This window comes from Stenella coeruleoalba, assembly GCF_951394435.1.
Source record: "Stenella coeruleoalba genome assembly, chromosome: 14".
NCBI classification, from domain to species: domain Eukaryota; kingdom Metazoa; phylum Chordata; class Mammalia; order Artiodactyla; family Delphinidae; genus Stenella; species Stenella coeruleoalba.
Window position 1 is genome coordinate 77,771,021 of NC_137160.1, and position 24,078 is coordinate 77,795,098.

The 24,078-nt window shown below is 41.8% G+C and overlaps 1 protein-coding gene across 2 annotated transcripts in view; it reads left to right on the forward strand.

Moving 5' to 3' along the window:
* The window catches only part of FBXW8 (F-box and WD repeat domain containing 8), a 114,198-nt gene that overhangs the window by 63,367 nt on the left and 26,753 nt on the right, over nucleotides 1–24,078 (forward strand). For both annotated transcript variants that reach the window (XM_079941911.1, XM_079941910.1), the window contains exons 6-7: nucleotides 2,057–2,253; nucleotides 5,420–5,626. In XM_079941911.1, coding sequence (XP_079798037.1) covers nucleotides 2,057–2,253; nucleotides 5,420–5,626 — 404 coding nt within the window. The remainder of the gene's footprint in view (nucleotides 1–2,056; nucleotides 2,254–5,419; nucleotides 5,627–24,078) is intronic.

The window sequence follows — 24,078 nt, forward strand, 5'->3', positions numbered from 1 at the left end:
TGCAAAATAAAACATCTCTGCTAACTGTGGCTAAAAGAAGGTGGTGGTGAGGAGGGATGTAAAATACTTATAAGAACCTCTTAGAATGTGGGTTAGTGGCAGTTTTCAGATGTTGCTAATGTCTAGATCAGTGCCTGGCATATAAAAAGTGCTCAATAATAATTCCTTGCATGTTACTTCACCTCTTAGAATGGCTATCATCAAAGACAAGAGATAGCAAATGGTGAGGGTGTGGAGAAAAGGGAGCCCTCATGCAGTGTTAGTGGGCATGTAAACTGGTGCAGCCACTGTGGAAAACAGTGTGGAGTTTCCTCAAAGAATTAACAATAGAACTACCATGTGATCCAGCGATTTGACTTCTGGGTGTATATCTGAAAGAAATGAAATCACTGTTGAAGAGATATCTGCACCCTCGTGTTCACGCACAATAGCCAAGACATGGAAACAACCTAAGTGTCCGTTGACAGATGAGTGGATAAAGAAGATGTGGTGTATGTATACAGTGGAACACTACTCAGCCATAACCAAGGAGGAAATCCTGCTATTTGCAGGAACATAGATGGATCTTGAGGGCATTATGCTAAGTGAGATAAGAGAAAGAAACAAATGCTGTATGATCTCATTTATATGTGGAATCTTAAAAAAAAGAAGAACCTCATAGAAACGGAGATCAGATTTGTGGTTGCCAGGAGTAGAGGAATTGGTTGAAGGTGGTCAAAAGGTACAAACTTCCAGTTATAAAATAAATAAGTTCTGGGGATGTAATGTACAGCATGATGACTATAGGTAATAATACTGTATTGTATATTTGAAAGTTGCTGAGAGAATAGATCTTAAAAGTTCTCATTATAAGGAAAAGGACATTTGTAACTATGTGAGGTGATGTTAACTAAACTTATTGTGGTAATCATTTCACAGTATATACATATATCAAATCATTCTGTTGTACACCTTAAGCTTATATAATGTTCTGTGTCAATTATATTTTAACAAAACTAGAAAAAAATCTGTTGCATAGACAAATAAGGGAATGAATTAAGAACTCCATATGTTAAAACTACTGAACAATTATGGCCTCCCATTCTTCTTAGATCTCTCATAAAAGTATTTTTTAAAAATTTATCTTTTTGGCAAGGATAATTTTGGGGAAATTTTTCAGAATATACAAGGGGTTGTTATAGTAAATTTCTCTCCTCTTCTCCCTTTTCCCTGGTTTCTTTCCTTAGAGGCCTTAACAATTCTTAACAATTTCTTTTTCATTGTTAGGTTTCTTAAGTATCCTTCCAGGATACTCTGTGTATACATTTGTGTGTATGTGTGCTTGTACATTTTTTAAAATGCAAAAGTAACATAGCATACTACACCACTATTCTGTCCTTCCTTTTTTCATTTAACAGTATATTTTGTTGATCATTTTATATAGCTCGTGTATAAGGCTGACTCTTTTAATTGCTCATTTTATTTAAATTCCAAACTATGGAGGTACCATTATTTAAGTATTTCTCTATTGGTGGACATTTAGGTAGCTTCCAATCTTTTGACATAATTTAAAACGTAGTAACTATCTTATATACATTTGTGATTTGGTAGATATTATCAAATTGCCTCCAGAGTTAGTTGAAATAGTTCACATTCCTGTGAACAATTTAAGAGAAAGCCTGTTTCCCCATATCCTCAAAAACAAAATGTTTTATGAAATTTTTTGTCTTTGTCAATTTGATTGGTGAAAAATAGTATCCTATTTTAGTTTTTATTTTTCTAATTGTGAGTGAATTTTTATATTTATTTTTTAAATGTTTATATGTCAACTGCATTTCTTTTTCTATGAACACCATAGCACACTCATGTCCTTTGCTCACTTTTCAGTTGCTTTTTTCTTATTGAATCTTAGAAGCTCTTTATATATTAAGGAAATAGGCTCTTTGTTATACGTAATGCAGATTTTTTTACTAATTTATTATTTATCTTTTATATTTTCTTTATGTTGCATGATTATTTTATAATTGTGCATACTAAATGAATTTAAAATTGTTACCTGAATTTTTTTTCTACATAGGATTTCTTAATATTTGGGATCTAAGGACTGGAAGGTATCCTATTCATCGTTTTGAGCATGATGCAAGAATACAAGCACTAGCCCTCAGCCAGGAAGATGCAACTGTTGCCACAGCTTCTGCTTTTGATGTCGTAATGTTACGCCCCAATGAGGAGGGATATTGGCAAATAGCTGCAGAATTTGAAGTTCAGAAACTGGTGAGCTTTTAGTCTGGTCATTTTATTTTTCATTCTTAGAATCTCTGGGTCTGATATAAACAGATAGTAATGATGTTGGCAGTGCTCATTCACTCAGGGCTTTCTGTGGGCCTCATGTCCATAAATCTCACAACAGCCTTGCAAAATAAGTAGTTGTATTTTCCTCATTTACCAAGCAGCCAATAAAATCTTAGAGCAGTGAATTGACTTGCCCCTGATAAGAAGTTGTGATTCTGACCTCAAGGCTGACATCGGGGTTGCAGTTTCTCATCACTGTGGTCCTCAGCCTCCTTCACATTAACAGAACGTTCACCCCTGGAAATCTGAGATCAGGATCTGGCCTGATACATAAGTGAAGATGAGTTCAGTGGTACCATCGCAGGCTATATGGGAAAGAAAGTTTCCATCCTACACTTTCTCCATCCGAAGATTTTCTCACTTGGCATTAAGGGTAACTCTTGAGTGAGTATAGATTCAAGTCAGTGTTAATCGGGTAGCCGTGTTCCATGACGTCATGTGTGAAGCTCAGTTAACCTTACTAGTTCATTACATAGAGCCTGTTTCTGAGTTCACTTGTACATGAGCCTCAACATTTGCATGGTGGGAGATGATTTGGTGGTAAGAAGGAAGAGCTGAAATCTGTCTATGCTGAATTTGGATTTAATTTAAAGCAAACTTGATTTTGGCACTGGTGGGGGAGTGAACAGAAAAGCCAACGCTGAATAATGAATTGATGGCCTGACCTGGAACAAATCCTGTTCCTCTCCCTTTCCCCCTGGTGAAAATCTTGTTAGACATGAATAACTAAAAAGCCATGGCATCACTGCTTCACCTCTGTAAGCTGCTTGTGCCTTTAATGCTCAGCCTCTGCGGTTCTAGTGTAGTGTTCTCAAAACTGCCTGATGCTGTCTTCTTCTCTTGGAGTTTTATTAGAAAAATGTGAAAGTACCATATTTCTGTCTGTTCTCAAAACTACATAGTGCTTGTTATTTGGTTTCTGCCTAAAGAACACTGTAGATCAACAATAGCTATATGAACTCAGACAATTACTTGAGACGTGAGTCCCTTCAGAAAGTGCAAATCCGGCCTTGGCAATAAGGTGGCATCCTGGCATCGACCGGAAGCTTTCTGAAGTTGTTTACAGTTCCCAGAAGATGGCACAACCGCAGTCAGTCTGAGCCTCTTGGTCTGTCACACATCCAGCATGAAGGTGAATTAAATGGCTAGACTGAGGATGTTGATTTTAGGAAAGCAAGAAGTGATTTTTAGGATGGGGGAGAGAGGAATGAAGCAGCCGTTGCTGGAGCCCTGTGTTATAACGCTCTTCAGGTGTTATTTCTCACCCTGGATGAGGGCTGGCCACAGAATGTACTGTCTCTGGAAAAGGCAGCCCCTGGCCCGGGCTGCTGGGCCATCTTTGTCTTCCTCAGATAGGCTCCCTGAATCACAGTGGCAGTGTTCCCAGGTGGTCATACTGGCCTAGAACAGCTGTCCTTCGCGATGGGCCCTCGACTGGGGATGTGGGGCCGCTACTCACACTGTGGGTCCTCAGGGCTAGCAGAGCCACCCAGATGTTTACTCTCTCGAGCGCTTCTGGACAGTTCTCAGGATTCAGGTCTTTGAACTCGTTTGGCTTCTTGTCAGGGACCATGGATTTTCATAATCACATAGGTGGCTTACCTTCTGCTTCTGTACTCTCAGAATTTACTCAGGGAGGTGAAAACCCGATGTAAACTGCACTCGGGGGAAGCGTGCCACTTAACGAACATAGGAAAGCAAGTTACTCTTAAAGGCAGCTCCTCATACCTACGCAGATTAGAGAAAGTAGTAGCAGTGATGCGGCCGGAGGACTGTGTGGCATAAAAGTGCTTGCAGTGGCCTTCCTACCCTAGGATGGCACTGAAACCGGGAGAAAGTAGATAACTCGGGTGCTTTTAACCTTTTAGGAACACATTTTTGCTATTTGCACAAATGTTAAAATGTGATTTTGGGGCTTCCCTGGTGGCGCAGTGGTTGAGAGTCCGCCTGCTGATGCAGGGGACGCGGGTTCGTGCCCCGGTCCGGGAAGATCCCACATGTCGCTCAGCGGCTAGGCCCGTAAGCCATGGCCGCTGAGCCTGCGCATCCGGAGCCTGTGCTCCGCAACGGGAGAGGCCACAACAGTGAGAGGCCTGCGTACTGCACAAATAAATAAAATGTGATTTTGGCTAATTTGGAACTGAGTGAATTTTATGTTATTTATTCAGTTTCTTGTGAAAAAAATAAAAACTTTTATTTTTGAATAGTTATTCTAGCCTCGTGGTTCAGAATTTAAAAAACAATAAGGTTTACAGTAAGAATCTCCTTTCCACTCTGTCCCACAACTCATTTCCGTCCCTGAAGGCAGCCGTTGTTAGTTAGATTTGTGCACGTATAAGACAAGCGTGTCACAGGCTTCCTCTGCCCCACCTTTACACATAGTAGCACACTGTGAATCCTGTTACCTTGTTTTCTTCCCCCAAATTTATCTTAGAGGTGACCCCGTTTGTATGAGTTTATAAAGGTTGTCTTCCTGCTTTTTTCTGTGACCACATGGTATTCCAATACATGGATGTACTGTAAGTAATTTAATTAGTCCCTTAGTAAGGCATGTTTAGGGTTTTCTAGTTTTTAGCTATGACCAAATAGTGCTACAGCAAATAATGTTGTACACAGTCGTTTTGCATAAATGTGCGTTTATTTGTAAATAAATTCCTAGAAGTGACTTGCTGTGTCAGAGCCTATGCTCATCTGACATTGTGTTAAGTGTTCCCAGATTTTGGACCAGATTACATCCCACCAACCTTAGTGGGATCCATAAATGTGGTTGTCCCCTCTCCACTTCCAGCCCAATGTCTTATCAGACTAATTGACCTTTACTGATATGACAGATGAAAATGCTATCTTGGTGAATTTTCACCTTTTATTTCTCTTGTTAGGAGTGTGTTGTGTTTCTTTTACGATGAGCACCTTTTCATTTGTGTAGGAGCTGTGTTTCACTTCCTGTGAACTGGCCCTTGGCCCGTCTTTTTCTGTTGGGTTGCTGGTCTTCTCATTGATGTGTAGGAGGAATTGTGTATTTTTGAGCAAGTCAGGATGAATTGTAGGCGAGACCTGAAGGACTAAAATGACTCTTATTCTTTAACAGGTTGACTACCTTGAAATAGTTCCAGATACTGGAAGGTATCCTGTGGCCGTAGCCACTGCTGGAGATCTGGTATACCTGCTAAAAGCCGAAGACTCTGCCAGAACCCTCCATTATGTCTACGGGCAGCCTGTCACATGTCTAGACGTCTCCTCCAACCAGGCTGCTTTTGGTGTGAAGAGTCTGGGATGGGTGTACGAAGGAAACAAGGTACAAAAATAGCAAGATGTGCAATTAACAAAAAAGATTTTGGATTTTATTTTTTTAAAGGCAATTTAAAAATTAAAGATCTCTAATATATTTTTAAAAGATGTGTTCAGGCAAATATATCAGCCTGGTTAAAAAAAATTCAGGTAGTTGAAAATGATATAAGTAATTGTTTTCTTTCTCTTCCCTTCCCCCAGCCCTACTCCACAGAAGAAACTATTAACAGTTTTTAGGTATCCATCTAGAAAATTTTAATGCATATATAGGTACATTTATACACTAAAAAACATACCTTTGTTGAAATGAGATCATAGTGTACATACTGTTCTGTGCCCAACGTTTTTATTCAGTAATGTACCCTGGAGAGCATTCCATGTGAGCTCCCTCTCCCTAGAATTCCAGCGATGCTTACAACCCGTAGTCTGCTTAACCAGTCTCCTCACTAGTGGGCATTTAGGTTGCTTTCTCTGTTTGGGCTGTTATAGACAGCGCTACAGTGTGTGTTGCAACTTGTAAATCTCTAGGATAAATTGCTAGCAGTTATGTTGCTTGGTCAGAGGGTTGATGGACATTGCCAAGTTGCCTTCTAAAAAGGTTGCATCAAAATTTATATTCTTATCCACAGTTTGTAAAAGTGTCTCTGATACTCTTTCAGCCAGAAACAAGGAGATAAGTTTTTAATTGAAATTCTTTGCATAATGACTCAATTTTATCACTGCTTAGTATTTTACCATCCTGACTGCAGGCCAAGTACTTAGTCTTAAAACTGACTTACAGAACTCTTTCTCTTCCAGTGGAGTCGGGGGAGAGGGATAAAGGTTCGTTTTATTTTGCTTTTCCTCCAGTTTGCTGGGTCTTGACCCTGCTGGCAGTGGGTGTAACCCTGGGAAGGAACTTCTCTGAGCCAGCAGCTCCTCTGACGACGTCCTTCTCCCAAGGAAGGAGGCCCTTTTCACGTAGCAGTGTTGTGAACTGGAAAAGAGCCAGTCTCTGGATGCACACCGTCTGCGTTCCAGCTGCAGGCCTACCACCTGCTACCCTGTGTGACCTTAAACAGGTTGCTTAACCCTCATTATGCCTCAGTTCCCTCATTTGTAAAAGGGAGTTCATAATGGTACCTACTTCACAGAATTGTAGGATTAAATGAAAACATATGTGTAAAGCTTTAAGCATAGTACCTGGCATTGGAGTTAACGATCACTGTGTGCTTCCTGTTCTTTCTAGCTCTCATAGTTTGAGTCTAGCCTCTGGTGGTGATTTTTACATCTTGTTTCTCCTGTGCAGCCACCTGTAAGGTCAAATCTCACCTATCTAGGTGTTCACTGGTTTTGCAACATGGACTCCAATTATATGTGCTTCACCCAGGAAGCTACATGAAGCCGTAGAAACTACATGTGGCTTAGTTCAGTCTCACTGTGAGAAGGGACCCCTTTGTGCTCAAGCTGGCCTGCTTCGCTGGAGCATAGTCAGCATATCTTAGCTGGAAAGTCTGTGATGAAGTCATTCCTGTGTTTTGTCTTCCCAGGACGTGGGGGGAAAGGGACAGCAGTTGGTTTCCTAAGGCAGTTTCCTTTCTTGGCCTTCGAAAACACTTTCTTTTCTGATCCCTGGTGAGCTCATTTGATGAGAGGAGAGAGACTGTTTGCTTTCTAATTTTTCATCCATCATGCTTTCAAGTTTCAGTTATCTCACTTATTTCTCGAGTTCTCAGTGTAGTGAGGTGATAGTTTATTTAATCCTAGCCTGGTTTAAATTTTTCGTATTTTTAATAAACTTTTCACCTAACAGGTTCTACTTCTCTGACTTACCTGAGTGGATCTGTTTCTATAGTGATACAGTTGCAGTGGATATATTTGAGAAACCAGTTAAAGGGATAGCTCAGCACAAAATTAGATTGGAAAAAAAAATAGACTGGGAGCATCCTTTAGGTGTTGATGTAAGTAAGCACTTTCTTGGATGCCTCTCAATATTTCCAACCCAATTAAAAAGCATTAATTATAAGAATTAGCTGATTCTTCTGTTAATTTGATAAAAATTCATTATTAAAAGTTTATAGTCCCTCTAAGAACTTGTTAGCGGGTAGTTTTCATTGGTGTTTTAAAATTAAGAGTGGAAGTAAATTTGCTACAAGAATGTGTTTAAGTGCCTCTTTGAAATCTGACAGTAGCATTTAGTCATGCAAGTATTTTGAGTACACCAGCAAACCTTCAAACACTTGTGTGGGTGGATGGGTTGTTGTTAGTAGTGCTGGTGGTAACTGCATTGAGATGCTTTTCCAACATGAACGCCACCCACTTGAACGTGAGGGAAGCCAAGCTTTAACTGTGAAACTTTCCTTATTTTTGCAGAGGTAGGACTTTCTGTCTGATTATGTTTAATGGATTTTCTGCTTCCTCACAAAAACCAACATTTCTGTGTGAATTAAGCCATGTAATGGGTGGCTCTGTGAGATTTTAGTAGCATCCTGCCACCCCATAATGTACTGTCATAATTCTTCAGTCTTATGTGCAGGCTCTGTGTCACCTTGCTTGTGAGCTCCACGCTTTGGTCCTGTCGGTCTCCATCCGGCCTGGCAGCACGTTTTACTAGGTTGGTATGAGACTGGGAGCAGTAGAGTTTGCCTGGAGCTGTGTCCATGTGAGGGTTTGTGTCTGTGCCTCTGGGCCTGTATGTTTACGATTCAGATGAAGGCTTTATGAGAACGCAGAGTCTGGTTTATCTTCCTTTGTACCTGATACAGAACTGGGGGTTAGCTAGAGTCCACTGTTGATTAACTGTGATAAAAGCAGACATGAAGTTCAAATGTTGGTAATAGAATTTTAGTCAGGAACTGAAATTTCCCTGACCTGTAGGAGTATTTCAGCAGTGTTACTTTTGTTTACTTGGAAAATGTCTTTACACCACATGATGATCACATTAGCATTTTATAGACACCACAGCTGTCTGAGCATCAGTCATAATGGTTCAGACTCATCCGTTCACATATCTACTAGCCAGCCTGTCATGTATTTATCACAGAGTTACAGAGCACCAGTTGTGTCCTGGCATCGGAGCATTAAAACAACATTGTGCACAGATTTCAGCAGACGGGTATTTGTCAAGTAACTTAGCTCTGTTAGTAAACATACTTAGTTTTCTAAGGAAATGAAACCAAGTAACTTAGCAGAAGTTTATCCATTTAATCTTAAGAAAAGGCTTGTGAATACAGCTGGTTCAGTCATTTCCAGCTCTGGTAGGAAGGCTCAGAGAAGGTGTTAGTGCTCTAACATTAGGGGCCACGCTTGGGTTTGCCAGCATGTTCTTTCTTTGGCCACGTAAAGTTGTAGGGAAAAAAAAGGCTATTATCTATTTGCACTCTTTCTTAAAAGAGCAGATCTTTAAACATCTTAAAAAAAAAAGTATTTTTTGACTAGGTAATGCATTCACCTGATTCAGAAATCAAAAGACATGAAAGGAAGGGTGTGCAGTGGGATGACTCCTTCCCACTCTTTTCAACCTGCCACCCAGTTTCTCTTCCTGGAGCAGCTAAATCAGTGTTGCCAGTGTCTTGCACATCCTTCCAGAGATTTTTTATGCATATGTAAGCAAATTGTCCATACATGCCCTCAATCCCCTCTTTCTAAAAAATATAAATAGTAAAATACTCTTATTTTTGTCCTGCCTCTTGCTTTTTTGTGCAACAGAATCTCTTAGAGATGATTTCATCATTTCTTATAACATAATAAAGAACTTCCTGGTAGGTTTTTTTTATTTTTTGCAATTTTATGATATTGCACCTTGTAGTTGTACCTTAAGTAATTCTGCGACCCTACCCCCTATTGATGGATGTTAGCTTGCTCCCAGTCTTTTGCTGTTGTGACCAACACTTGGTCCACATGAATGTATTTGTAGGATTAGTTCCTCAAAGTAAAGACTTGCTGGGTCAGAGGGTGCTGTGCCTTCATGATTTTGATAGCTGTTGCCCTCTATAGTAGGTGTTCCTTGGAAAGTGGAGGATGGCAGTGCATCCCATTCTCCTAGCAGTTCTTAACATCTTTCCTCTCACAGGCTTTACAGAAGGGTCACAACAAAATGAGGCCAGAAGGAATAAACAGAGCTCTGTCTGGTCCTGCCTTCGTTTAAGTTATTTTGTAGCTCTCTGCTTTGAGGATGAATGACCTCATCTAGAATCACATGCTTTACCTAGAATCAGTGCAGTGGGACTGACAGCCTTATCAGACCACCATTAGGGTGGACAGAGCTACAGCACACACTGATATGTGCCCCTTCTTGGCTTGTTTGCTACCATTTGAGGGAGAACCCATGGTTCTTTAAAGACAGTAGGCTCATCTGCCTCTTTTTTGTAAAATGAGGAGGGTTGGACATGTGACTTTTGGTCTCCTGTCCAGCACCCACGTTCCTTGATTCTTTTTTCTTTTAAATTTATTTATTTATTTATTGGCTGCGTTGGGTCTTCGTTGCTGTGTGCAGGCTTTCTCTAGTTGGGGTGAGCGGGGGCTACTCCTTGTTGTGGTGCGCGGGCTTCTCATTGTCGTGGCTTCTCTTGCTGCGGAGCATGGGCTCTAGGCGCGTAGGCTTCAGTAGTTGTGGCACGTGGGCTCAGTAGTTGTGGCTTGCGGGCTCTAGAGCTCAGGCTCAGTAGTTGTGGCGCATGGGCTTAGTTGCTTCGTGGCATGTGGGATCTTCCTCAGGCCAGGGCTTGAACCTGTGTCCCTTGCATTGGCAGGCAGATTCTTAACCACTGCGCCACCAGGGAAGCCCCCTTGATTCTTTAAGCAGTTAGGTGGTTTAAACTTTTTCCTTTACCTGTGGAGTCGTGTTGAGCTGGTCTGTCCTTGGAGGCTATTTGGGAGCTGAGGGTTTCTGAAATGGATTGAGGAACCCATTGCTCTCCTGTTACTTCTCTAACGGGATCTCCTAAGGGCCATGCTTATTGCTGACAGGAATGATTGGGCAGGAAATTGTTTGGTACTTTTTCATCAATTCCTGTGTCTTTCTGGGCAAGGGGTATGTGGTGAGAAGGGCTGCTTGAATGTCTTTTACTTTTAGATGAAAATGGACTCTTAAGTGTTGACGTTGCATTCTTGGGTTCTCACACTTCAGTGGCATAAATGATCTTAAAGGTAGTCGTTGCTAAGTGGCACATGATTGTAAAAGAAAACAAATGGAATAGCAGTTACTCTGGCCTCATCTCTTCATCATGTTGCAGGGCAAAGATCAGTGTCAACTCTCTTAATGTGGCCCTTTGTGCCCAAATAGCCCTTTAAAATTTGTTTTTAGTCTCATACTTCCTGAGTCTGTCAAAAATACTTCCACCCATGAAAATGTTTTTATGATGCTAATCATCTTTATTAATTCTTTTGCTGCCTGAATTAAATTTTGCTCTCAGAGGTGGAGGGTTAGGAGATAGAATTGCCTCATTTAAGAGCATTATGTTGACGATGAATCTCATGCCTCATAAAGGAAGAGAGAGACCCACTTACAGCTCTCAGCATCATTCTGTGTATTTGGACATATTTCCTAATTTAGTTCTGAAGTGCTTGGCATTCGGTGGCAGATTGTATTTAGCAGCACGCGGCACGCATCCTAATCAGGGTGACGTGAGTGAAGTAATCCAGGAGGCTGGGGTGTGTTTGACAAGGACACTGGCTTGGCGCTGCTGCCTCAGCTTACATCACGCTGGAAAATAATTGCTAACGTCTCTTAGGATAATCATTCCCTGTACGCGGACGTGAAAAGACTCTGGATTGGTTATTGCACTCGTCACAAGTTGAAATACCTGTCTGGAAGAGCCTTTGGGATCAGAGGCTCATGGATTCTGGCACCATTCTCCATACCTACACCAGAATATGAAATCCATCTTTCCTTTTGTTCAAGGTTCCATTCCAGAGGAGAACTAAAAACTGTATTTTACAAGCAGGATGAATAATTTGAAATTGAAAGTTCACAAAGTAAATAAGTATCTCATTTCCTCTTCACTTTCACCTTAAACCTTTAACATTTTTCATATTTATTTACTTTCTGCTTGGAAAAGTTTAAGAAAATAGCTCTTGGAGACCAGTTTTCTGGGTTGTTGAGTGATGTTGACTACCAAAGGGTCCGCTTTTGTTGCTAACGTTGCTGTCATTGTGAACGGCTGCTTACTGAACACACACTATTTGCTGGATATCTGACCATGCTGCAAACAGGGATGTCTCAAACGTGACATCCACGTCGGGGCTTACCTCCTCGTGGGCTTTAACAGCAACTTAGTGATACAGAGGTGGTTTTCTCCATGTTGAGATGGACATGAGGTCGTAGGGAGACCTTCACGGTTAATTTGCTGAATTCCAAAGTACTGAAAAGTTATACAGGTAAATACGTAGATGAGGATTGAATATTCATATGCATTTTGTACATGTTTTAATATTAAAATGTATCAGTGGTAAGAGATTGGTTCAGGGTGGCAGAGTAGAAGGACGTGTGCTCACTCCCTCTTGGGAGAGCACCGGAATCACAACTAACTGCTGAAGAGTCATCGACAGGAAGACACTGGAACTCACCAAAAAGATACCCCACATCCAGAGACAAAGGAGAAGCCGCAATGAGATGGTAGGAGGGGCGCAATCACAATAAAATCAAGTCCCATAACCGCTGGGTGGGTGACTCACAAACTGGAGAACATTTATACCACAGAAGTCCACCCACTGGAGTGAAGGTTCTGAGGCCCACGTCAGGCTTCCCAACCTGGGGGTCCGGCAACGGGAGGAGGAATTCCCAGAGAATCAGACTGTGAAGGCTAGCAGGATTTGATTGCAGGACTTCGACATGACTGGGGGAAACAGAGACTGCACTCTTGGAGGGCACACACAAAATAGTGTGTGTGTCAGGACCCAGGGGGAAGGAGCAGTGACCCCCATAGGAGACTGAACCAGACCCACCTGCTGGTATTGGAGGGTCTCCTGCAGAGTTGGGGGGCGGCTGTGGCTCACCACGGGGACAAGGACACTGGCAGCAGAAGTTCTGGGAAGTACTCCTTGCCGTGAGCCCTCCTGCAGTCTGCCATTAACCCCACCAAAGAGCCTGTAGGCTCCATTGCTGGGTCATCTCAGGCCAAACAACCAGCAGGGAGGGAACACAGCCCCACCCATCCGCAAACAATCAGATTAAAGTTTTACTGAGCTCTTCCCACCAGAGCAACACCCAGCTCTACCCACCACCACTCTCTCCCATCAGGAAGCTGGCAGAAGCCTCTTAGACAGCCTCATCCACCAGAGGGCAGACAGCAGAAGCAAGAAGAACTACAATCCTGCAGCCTGTGGAACGAAAACTGCATTCACAGAAAGATAGACAAGATGAAAAGGCAGAGGGCTATGTACCAGATGAAGGAACAAGATAAAACCCCAGAAAAACAACTAAATGAAGTGGAGACAGGCAACCTTCCAGAAAAAGAAGTGAGAATAATGATAGTGAAGATGATCCAGGACCTCAGAAAAAGAATGGAGGCAAAGATCAAGAAGATGCAAGAAATGTTTAACAAAGACCTAGAAGAATTAAAGAACAAACAAACAGAGATGAACAATACAATAAGTGAAATGAAAAATACACTGGAAGGAATCAGTAGCAGAATATCTGAGGCAGAAGAACGGATAAGTGACCTGGAAGATAGAATGGTGAAACTCACTGCCGTGAAACAGAATAAAGAGAAAAGAATGAAAAGACAGCCTAAGAGACCTCTGAGACAAAATTAAATACACCAACGTTCGCATTATAGGGGTTCCGGAAGGAGAAGAGAGAGAGAAAGGACTCGAGAAAGTATTTGAAGAGATTACAGTCGAAAACTTCCCTAACATGGGAAAGGAAATAGCCACCCAAGTCCAGCAAGCAAAACCTAAGGAGAAACACGCCAAGACACATAGTAATCGAATTGACAAAAAGCCAAAGAAAAATTATTAAAAGCAACAAGGGAAAAATGACAAGTAACATACAAAGGAACTCCCATAAGGTTAACAGCTGATTTCTCAGCAGAAACTCTACAAGCCAGAAGGGAGTGGCATGACATATTTAAAGTGATGAAAGGGAAGAACCTACAACCAAGATTACTCTACCCGGCAAGGATTTCATTCAGATTCGAGGGAGAAATCAAAAGCTTTACAGATAAGCAAAAGCTAAGAGAATTCAGCTTAGATTACTCTACCCGGCAAGGATTTCATTCAGATTCGAGGGAGAAATCAAAAGCTTTACAGATAAGCAAAAGCTAAGAGAATTCAGCACCACCAAACCAGCTCTACAACAAATGCTAAAGGAACTTCTCTAAGTGGGAAACACAAGAAGAAAAAGACCTACAAAAACAAACCCAAAACAATTAAGAAAATGGTCATAGGAACATACATATCGATAATTACCTTAAACGTGAATGGATTAAATTCTCCAACCAAAAGACACAGGCTTGCTGAATGGATACAAAACCAAGACCCATATATATGCTGTCTACAAGAGACCCACTTCAGACCTAGGGACACATACAGACTGAAAGTGAGGGGATGGGAAAATATATTCCATGCAAATGGAAATCAAAAGAAAGCTGGAGTAGCAATGCTCATATCACATAAAATAGACTTTAAAATAAAGAATGTCACAAGAGACAAGGAAGGACACTACATAATGATCAAGGAATCAATCCAAGAAGATATAACAATTATAAATATATATGCACCCAACATAGGTGCACCTCAATGCATAAGGCAACTGCTAACAGCTATAAAAGAGGAAATCGACAGTAACACAATAATAGTGGGGGACTTTAACACCTCACTTACACCAATGGACAGATCATCCAAACAGAAAATTAATAAGGAAACACAAGCTTTAAATGACACAATAGACCAGATAGATTTAATTGGTATTTATAGGACATTCCATCCGAAAACAGCAGATTACACTTTCTTCTCAAGTGCACATGGAACATTCTCCAGGATAGGTCACATCTTGGGTCACAAATCAAGCCTTGGTAAATTTAGGAAAATTGAAATCATATCAAGCATCTTTTCTGACTACAATGCTATGAGATTAAAAATCAATTACAGGGGGAAAAAATGTAGAAAACACAAACACATGGAGGCTAAACAATATGTTACTAAATAACCAAGAGGTCACTGAAGAAATCAAAGAGGAAATCAAAAGATAGAGGCAAATGACAACAAAAACACAACGATCCAAAACCTATGGGATGCAGCAAAAGCAGTTCTAAGAGGGAAGTTTATAGCAATACAACCTCACGAAAGAAGAAAAATGTCAAACAATCTCCACTCACACCTAAAGGAACTGGAGAAAGAAAAACAAACAAAACCCAAAGTTAGTAAGAGGAAAGAAATCATAAAGATCAGAGCAGAAATAAATGAAATAGAAACAAAGAAAACAATAGCAAAGATCAATAAAACTAAAAGCTGGTTCTTTGAGAAGATAAACAAAATTGATAAAGCATTAGCCAGACTCATCAAGAAAAAGAGGGAGAGGACTCAAATCAATAAAATTAGAAATGAAAGTTACAACAGACACCGCAGAAATACAAAGCATCCTAAGAGACTACTACAAGCAAGTCTATACCAATAAAATGGACAACCTGGAAGAAATGGACAAATTCTTAGAAAAGTATAACCTTCCAAGACTAAACTAGGAAGAAACAGAAAATATGAACAGACCAATCACAAGTAATGAAATTGAAACTGTGATTAAAAATCTTCCAGCAAACAAAAGTCCAGGACCAGATGGCTTCACAGGTGAATTCTATCAAACATTTAGAGAAGAACTAACACCCGTCCATTCTCAAACTCTTTCAAAAAATTGCAGAGGAAGGAACACTCCCAAACTCATTCTGTGAGGCCACCATCACCCTGATACCAAAACCAGAGAAACTACAAAAAGAGAAAATTACAGACCAATACCACCGATGAATATAGATGCAAAAATCCTCAACAAAATCCTAGCAAACAGAATCCAACAACACATTAAAAGGATCATACACCATGATCAAGTGGGATTTATCCCAGGGATGCAAGGATTCTTCAACATACGCAAATCAGTGTGATACACCACATTAACAGATTGAAGAAGAAAAACCATATGATCATCTCAATAGATGCAGAAAAGCTTTTGACAAAATTCAACACTCATTCATGATAAAAACTCTCCAGAAAGTGGGCGTAGAGGGAACCTACCTCAACATAATAAAGGTCATATACAACAAACACACAGCAAACATCCTTCTCAATGGTGAAAAACTGAAATCATTTCCTCTAAGATCAGAAATAGGACAAGGATGTGCACTCTGGCCACTATTATTCAACATAGTTTTGGAAGTCCTAGCCATGGCAATCAGAGAAGAAAAAGAAATAAGAGGAATACAAATTGGAAAAGAAGAAGTAAAACTGTCACTGTTTGCAGATGACGTGATACTATACATAGAGAAGCCTAAAGATGCCACCAGAGAACTACGAGAGCTAATCAATGAACTTGGTAAAGTAGTAGGATACAAAATTAATGCACAGAAATCTCTTGCATTCCTATATACTAACATGAAAGATCAGAAAGAGAAATTAAGAAAACAATCCCATTCGCCATTGCAACAAAAAGAATAAAATACCTAGGAATAAACCCACCTAAGGAGGTAAAAGACCTGTACTCAGAAAACTATAAGACACTGATGAAAGAAATCAAAGATGACACAAACAGATGGAGAGATGTACCATGTTCTTGGATTGGAACAATCAATATTGTGAGAATGACTGTACTACCCAAAGCAATCTACAGATTCAATGCAGTCCCTATCAAATTACCAATGGCAGTTTTTACAGAACTAGAACAAAAAAATCTTAAAATTTGTGTGGAGACACAAAAGACCCCAAATAGCCAAAGCAGTCTTGAGGGAAAAAAGTGGAGCTGGAGGAATCAGACTCCCTGACTTTAGACTGTACTACAAAGCTACAGTAATGAAGACAATATGGTCCTGGCACGAAAACAGAAATATAGATCAGTGGAACAGGATAGAAAGCCCAGAGATAAACCCACACACCTATAGTCAACTAATCTATGACACAAAGGAGGCAAGGATATACAATGGAGAAAAGACAGTGTCTTCAATAAGTGGTGCTGGGAAAACTGGACAGCTACGTGTAAAAGAATGAAATTAGAACACTCCCTAACACCGTACACAAAAATAAACTCAGAATGGATTAAAGACCTAAATGTAAGGCCAGACACTATCAAACTCTTAGAGGAAAACATAGACAGAACACTGTATGACATAAATCACAGCAAGATCCTTTTTGACCCACCTGCTAGAGAAATGGAAATAAAAACAAAAATAAACAAATGGGACCTAATGAAACTTAAAAGCTTTTGCACAGCAAAGGAAACTATAAACAAGATGAAAAGAGAACCCTCAGAATGGGAGAAAATGTTTGCAAACGAATCAATGGACAAAGGACTAATCTCCAGAATATACAAACAGCTCATGAAGCTCAATATTAAAAAAAGAAACAACCCAATGAAAAAATGGGCAGAAGACCTAAATAGACATTTCTCCAAAGAAGACATACAGATGGCCAAGAGGCACATTGAAAACTGCTCAACATCACTAACTATTAGAGAAATGTAAATCAAAACTGCAATGAGGTATCACCTCACACTGGTTAGAATGGGCATCTTCAGAAAATCTACAAACAAATGCTGGAGAGGGTGTGGAGAAAAGGGAACCCTCTTTCACTGTTAGTCGGAATGTAAATCGATAACAGCCACTATGGAGAACAGTCTGGAGGTTCCTTAAAAAAGTAAAAATAGAAGATACCATATGACCCAGCAGTCCCACTACTGGGCATATACCCAGAGAAAACCATAATTCAAAAAGACACATGCACCCCAATGTTCACTGCAGCAGTGTTTACAATAGCTAGGTCATGGAAGCAACCTATATGCCTATTGACAGACAAATAGATAAAGAAGATGTGGTATATATATACAATGGAATATTACTCAGCCATTAAAAGGAACGAAATTGGATCATTTGTAGAGACATGGATGGACCTAGAGACTGCCATACAGAATGAAGTAAGTCAGAGAGAGAAACACACATGTCATATATTAATGCGTATATGTGGAATCTGGAAAAATGGTACAGATGAACCGGTTTGCAGGGCAGAAATAGAGACACAGATGTAGAGAACAAACGTACAGACACCAAAGGGGAAAGTGCAGGGGTGGCGGTGGTGGGATGATTTGGAAGGTTGGGATTGACATGTATACACTGATGTGTATAAAATGGATGACTAATAAGAACCTGCTGTATAAAAAAAATAAATAGAATGTATCAATAATTGATATAATTGTTAGTGTGTTGATAATAAATGAATAGTTTTCACATGTTGTGAAAACCCTGAAATGCCTCTACAGAGCCCCAAGGGCTTCTCAAGACAATGTCTCTGACTTAGAGACCTTTGAGGACCCGACCGCCTCTGATATTCTCTACAACCATGATGGGTGATTCTGCAAAAACTATTTCTTAGAACGCTGCCACTTCTTGTAGAAGTTAAGAGTGCTTCAGGATCTCCAGCGATCCTGAGCTACTCCTGGGAGGGAGTGATGGAAGTTATAGAAAGTGAATATAGGGAAAAGTATTTTCAGCTAAGTCGGGTAGTGGTATAACCATTGGGGACTTGGAGTCAGATAAGCCCTAGGCAAGCTGCTTACGTGCCTCAGGCTTCCCATTTGGAAATGGGAGAATACCTGGGGAAAGGAGGTAATGTGCTTATGGCTGGTGCTCAAGACTTGTTAGGCGCCTCCTTCACCTCCCCATCCCCACCAGCTTTGGGGTCAGGTCAGAGTTCATCAGGAAATCCTGGGCAAGGGAGCAGTCCAGGCAGAGGCACCAGGCCTGGAGGAGGGTTTCTGGGGGGCCAGGCGGGCTGGAGCACAGGTGCCGTGGGCTGGTGTGGGAGCTGTGCTGAAGCCATACCTGCTAGGAGCCATTCTCCTGAGAGTTGTTTTACAAGAATACATTCAGAATAGGAAGGGCTGGGGGAATTCAACTTTTTGCAGGATGAATGCAGTTAAATTAATGTGAATGCTGAGTCACTTCGTGTATGGTCACTTTGAGATGTGGAGCCTCATTGGAGAGGGCCGGCACTGTGTCTTAAGTATCTTTTGTCTTCGCTCACACTGGTGTAGTTTTTGTATATCGTGACACGTGTATCGTTTTCTAATTTCTAAAAACATTGATCAGAATTCTAGAAGCACTGAGCAAGTTTTTACAAGACCATTACATTGACATATATGACGATCATTTCCTTTTTTCTCATGTGCCTTTTAAAAAAAATTTAATTAATTTATTTTTGGCTGCATTGGGTCTTCGTTGCTGCACGCGGGCTTTCTCTAGTTGCGGCAAGCAGGGGCTACTCTTTGTTGCAGTGTGCAGGCTTCTCGTTGCGGTGGCTTCTCGTTGCGGAGCACGGGCTGTAGGTGCGTGGGCTTCAGTAGTTGTGGCACGATGGCTCAGTAGTTGTGGCTCATGGGCTGCAGAGCGCAGGCTCAGTAGTTGTGGCGCCTGGGCTTAGTTGCTCCGTGGCATGTGGGATCTTCCCGGACCAGTGCTTGAACCCGTATTCCCTGAGTTGGCAGGTGGATTCTTAACCACCGTGCCACCAGGGAAGCCCTCATTTGTCTTTTGAATTAAGCTTAGAATTTTATATAGGGCCTAATTTTTCTAATGGCTTTCCTGATTACTTATGTGGGATTTCCATCCAGGTTTACCGTTCCATACCCATGGGAGAGTGTGAACTTGGAGTTGATCTTGGCGTTTATTTCACTCTTTGAATAGGTGGCTTTGGCTTCTTTGTGCCAGATGAGCAGCAACTAGTTTGTTAGGGTTAAAAATCAGCTCGTTTTTCAGTTAATGAAGATCACTGGGGCCTATTGGAAATGTTTACCTTTGCTCTATAATCAGTAACAGTAACACTGTAGAATAGGCTGCAGGCTTTCCATGTATATAAATCCAGACAGTTGAGACAGATGGTGTTGGTTTGATAGAGGGTAGGAGAAGAGGGCACACAGAAAATGGCCTGAGTGAGTTTGAATTTCACAATATTTAAGACATTTTATTGTTTTCAAGTACACGTAGCAGCTTAAACTAACAAAAATATTACAAAGTAGAGGGCTTTTGCTTTTTATTCAATATGTAGATGAATATGATTTTTTAATTTACCCGGCACTTTAGTCTATAAGGCACTGTGTTAGAGAGTGGGTTTATAATTAACTTATCAGTTACTGAGTTGCAGATGAGTTCTTCTAATGGACGCAAAGTTAACTCTCTTAAGCATCCTCTCAGTGTGTTATTAATTTACAGGGTAAATCCAGTTTTGTAGATAGTCAAAGGAAAACCCCAGCTCAGTCCACATTTGAACAATCACATTCCAGATTAAGGGACTCGGGAGGTTTTCAGTGGGTCACAGTGAGGCCAGGAATCGTCTGAATGTGCCACGTAGGGGAAGCAGTTCTGCCGTGACCTGGGTTCTGACCGTCTCCTGCTGCAGGTGGTCCATTGATATGGCACTGACCAACTGGACCAGGACCAGATTCAATACCCACATTTCTTTGGATCTTTCTAGGTTAGGACCTCTGGCCCAGGCTCTGCCTGTTCCCCTGGGTGGCCTCTCTGGACTGCGGAGTTTCCTTAGGGTGTGAACTCCTATCTCATGTTCCACAATAAGTTTTAAAGCATATATTGAAAATGACATGAGAATACTTCTTCCCCAGCACCCCCCTCCTTCACCTGCCCCTGCCCTTTCCCCACCTTTGGTCTCTTGTACCACCTGTCAGTGTCCCTCCTCATGGTCCCTTTCAGATTTTGTCGGAGGAGCAGTGGCTGCGTGCCAAGGACTGTGGGTGACTCGCTGGTGCGCACCTTCTGCCTGGCCTTCCAGACCCTGGAGAGTCAGCCTGCCACTCTCCACCCTGCACCTGCAAAAGGAGCCTGTGCAGTCCAGAATATGCCATGTTTATTCCGGACTAGCAGCAGCATTCCCTCTTCCCCTCCTGTCGCTTCGTGTCCTTTCAGGAAAGGTCCATCCAGGGTCCCACTTATCAGAAGAAGCCTTCTCAACTGTTGTGGCTCTCAGTGAACACCTCCCTTCCCTTACACTTACAGTACACAGGGTCTGCATCTCACCTTGCCTTACTGTTACTGCCCAGCGCTATTCTTAACCAGATTGCCGTCAGCTGGGAGGCAGGACGTGAGCATTTAGAGCTGAGTACCACTGCTTTAATGTTTCCGATTCCTTTTTGGCTTGGGAGGCAGTCAGTGTCGGTTTAGTGCGGGGGTTCTCAAACGCCAGGGAGTATCAGAAAAATACAGATCTTGGGCCTCCACCCCAAAGGCTTCTGACTCACCGAGTCTGGGTTGGGGCCTGAGGGTCTGTTGTGCCCAGCGCTGCCGATGCTGCTGGTCCAGAGCCGCACTTTGAGCACCCCGGGGTAGTTGGAGGCCCACCCACCCAGCTTTGAATTCTGGTTCCAAACCTGCAGTTCTGTGTAAGTGGTTTGGCCTCTCTGCACCTCTGCTTCCTCATGTATAAAGTGAGTAAAGTCATGATAGCCACTGTATGGCATGGTGGGGATCAGGTGAGAGGACGCGTAGTCGCAGTGTTTTGCACATGAGAGGACACTGTAAGTCTTAGGCATCACTACCCATTTTTGCCAGGACTCAGGAAAAGGCTTGTCATATGGTGGCAAACACTGACCTAGAAATGAGATTAGCTGGGCTCTGCCTAGTGCATCCTCAGCTGCTGTTGTTACCTGTGTAATTTGGAGTAAGTTATTTAAATTATTTTAAGCCTCAGTTTCTTTATGCATAAAATGTGTACGGTAGTGTTTGTCTTCCTTTGCTGGTTGTGAGAATCAGATGGAATGATATTCTGAAAGGATTTGTGTGAACGGAATATCATGATGATTATTAACAGCTGCTATTTACAGTGTACTTCGTGTGCAAGACGCTGCTGATCACGTTTGTGCCGGCACTGTCGTGTACCACGTAGCACCATATAGTGAAAGGTTGTTATGCCCTTAAGCGTGTGAAGGGGACTGGGGTGGACTGTGTGCCCTACACCAAAGGCGCCAGTAGTTCACTGCAATTTTTCATGCTCCTGCATCAGCTGTCATTTGTCTCGGTGATCTGATTGTAGCCACATTCTGCCTGTCTACCCACTTCTAAGCCTTTGTCCAGTCTAACTTGGGGCCAAATGAGAAGTTGCCAGGCCGGTTGCAGACTGACGCGCAAGCACCGTGATATCCTGAATTGCGTATACAGTGTGAAGTCTACAGGCTCACGAGTGTTGTTACACGACCAGCTCTCACTTGCAATCTTCCCATGTAAAAAAAATCATGTCCAGGTTGTCTTTAATTCTGAAGAATTCATTTCGTAGTTTGCAGCCTCAGTTTTCCTCCCTGCATAACACAGATTTAATGATAACTTTCTTTCTCGTGGGGACTTTGGTTAGTTACATGTAGTTAATATTTGTGAAGTGCTCAAAACTGTCTGTGCTCTTTATTGTGATGAGGCCTGCTGGGAACCTGAAAGGAGTATGTGAGGATTTTCAGCTTTGAGTTACATATTTGCATAATAATTATGATCTCTTCATTGTGCTAAATGCTCTGACAGTGAGCGGTTCCTGTTCATTTTATGTACCCCATCAGCCCGTTCTTTGTTAGTCGTACCTCTTGTCCTTCTTCTAGCACTAGGACAGAGACTGTCTAAAGAGATCCCTGAAGCAAAGCAGAGAACCATATTCTGGTCACTACCTTCCTGCATTATTTCCAGCACCTATGGGTGTAGGGGGAGAGAGAGATTGGGTCATATTGGCCTGCATTTTCACCCAAGTGCACTCCTGCTCTCTGGGTTCTTTTCAGGCTTAGGTCACAATAGGTGTTGGTTTGGCCTGCTCTGGTCCTTTGTAGACATCTGCCCACATCACAAAGCCCCATGTTTGGCACAGTCTGCGGTGATTGGCAGTGCCTTCCCGGGCAGAGTCCAGTCCTGGAACAGCAGGGGTTGCAGGTGCATTGGCACGTGGTAGTGGGGAGTGCACACGGGCCTGCCTACCCGGTGCCTGGCGAGGCTCAGCAACACCGTCCCATCCCTGAAATATCCTGTCCTCGTGGGCTTGTCACTCTCATTAAAACTTAAACATGAAAGCCGTTCAGGCTGCTTCTCCCTTTGTGCCGCGCTTGAGGGTGGACTGTGCCAGAAGCATGTCATGGAGACTGTTGAGGGGCTGCTGTGTTTCAGGGAGCTGTGCTCATGTCAGGGGTCCATTTCTTCGGCTCTGCATCTTGCTGTTTGCTGCTGCTAAAAGCACCTGAGAGGCAAGTTTTTGTTTGCCAGCAGAGTCACCTTTGGGATGGTGGTGAAAGTCATTTTCCACATGTTCACAGATACGCCACGTTACCAAGCCTCTTGCACTGACTTATCTCTGGCAAGGACTTACAAAATAGTCTCTCTGGCTGATTGTCAAAAATTACATCATATCAGAGTAAACTGCTTTTAAATCAGACATCCATTATTCATGTATATTAACTGCTTTTTTATTTTTTTATTGGCTGTTTTTTGTATGATTTACTCTTTTCTCACTAGCTCGCCTTCCCTCCCCAACTGTCTTTCTCATCGTTTTTTACAATCTTAGCTCATCTGTGAATTTATAGAGACTGTTCACTTAGCTTTGTATGTGAACATCAATATGCAGACCTGCATTTTTTGTAGTAAAATTTTTGAGCACATTTTTTGAGGGTCATATTTATGTTGGGTCAGAAGAGCAGCTTGGGTCGTTTACATGAGTAAATTCTACCCCAAAGACTGAGAGGTCTTTTTCCTCTGTCTTTTTTTTTTTTTTGAAGTTGAGCATTACTAGTCTTGTACTTTAAGTTCTGTATGGAATAAAACTGTACCTCCCACTTACGAACCAGCTAAATACGCTGCTGTTGGTGGAAAGCAAATTGACTTAATGTGTTCATCTGTGGGGGGGGATATCTTTAATGTAAGGCTGGTGTGTCGTTCACCTGTAATCGACACAGGCAGAGGTGTGCAGCACTTATTCATTCTTTCAGCAAATAGGTACTGAGTCCTTCCTTTGTGCCAAACACGGTACAGGTATCCAAGAAAGTATCTGTTCACTCCAAACCATGATGCTGGAGTCCCCCGTGCACCTGGCATCTTTGTCCTCCTGGTACTTTGACCTGATGCATGGCACTTGACTGTTTGGAATAATAATGACTAGATAGAGTTTATTCTATTTATTTAACCCCATATCAGCATTGTTGTTGTGTGTAGTCAACATTTGCATATATTCGTGCACATCTACCTGAATCTTCTCTCACTGTTCTTGCCAGCATTTCAGACCTTTTATTCTGGAATGATTTTATATCTTCCAAAAGTG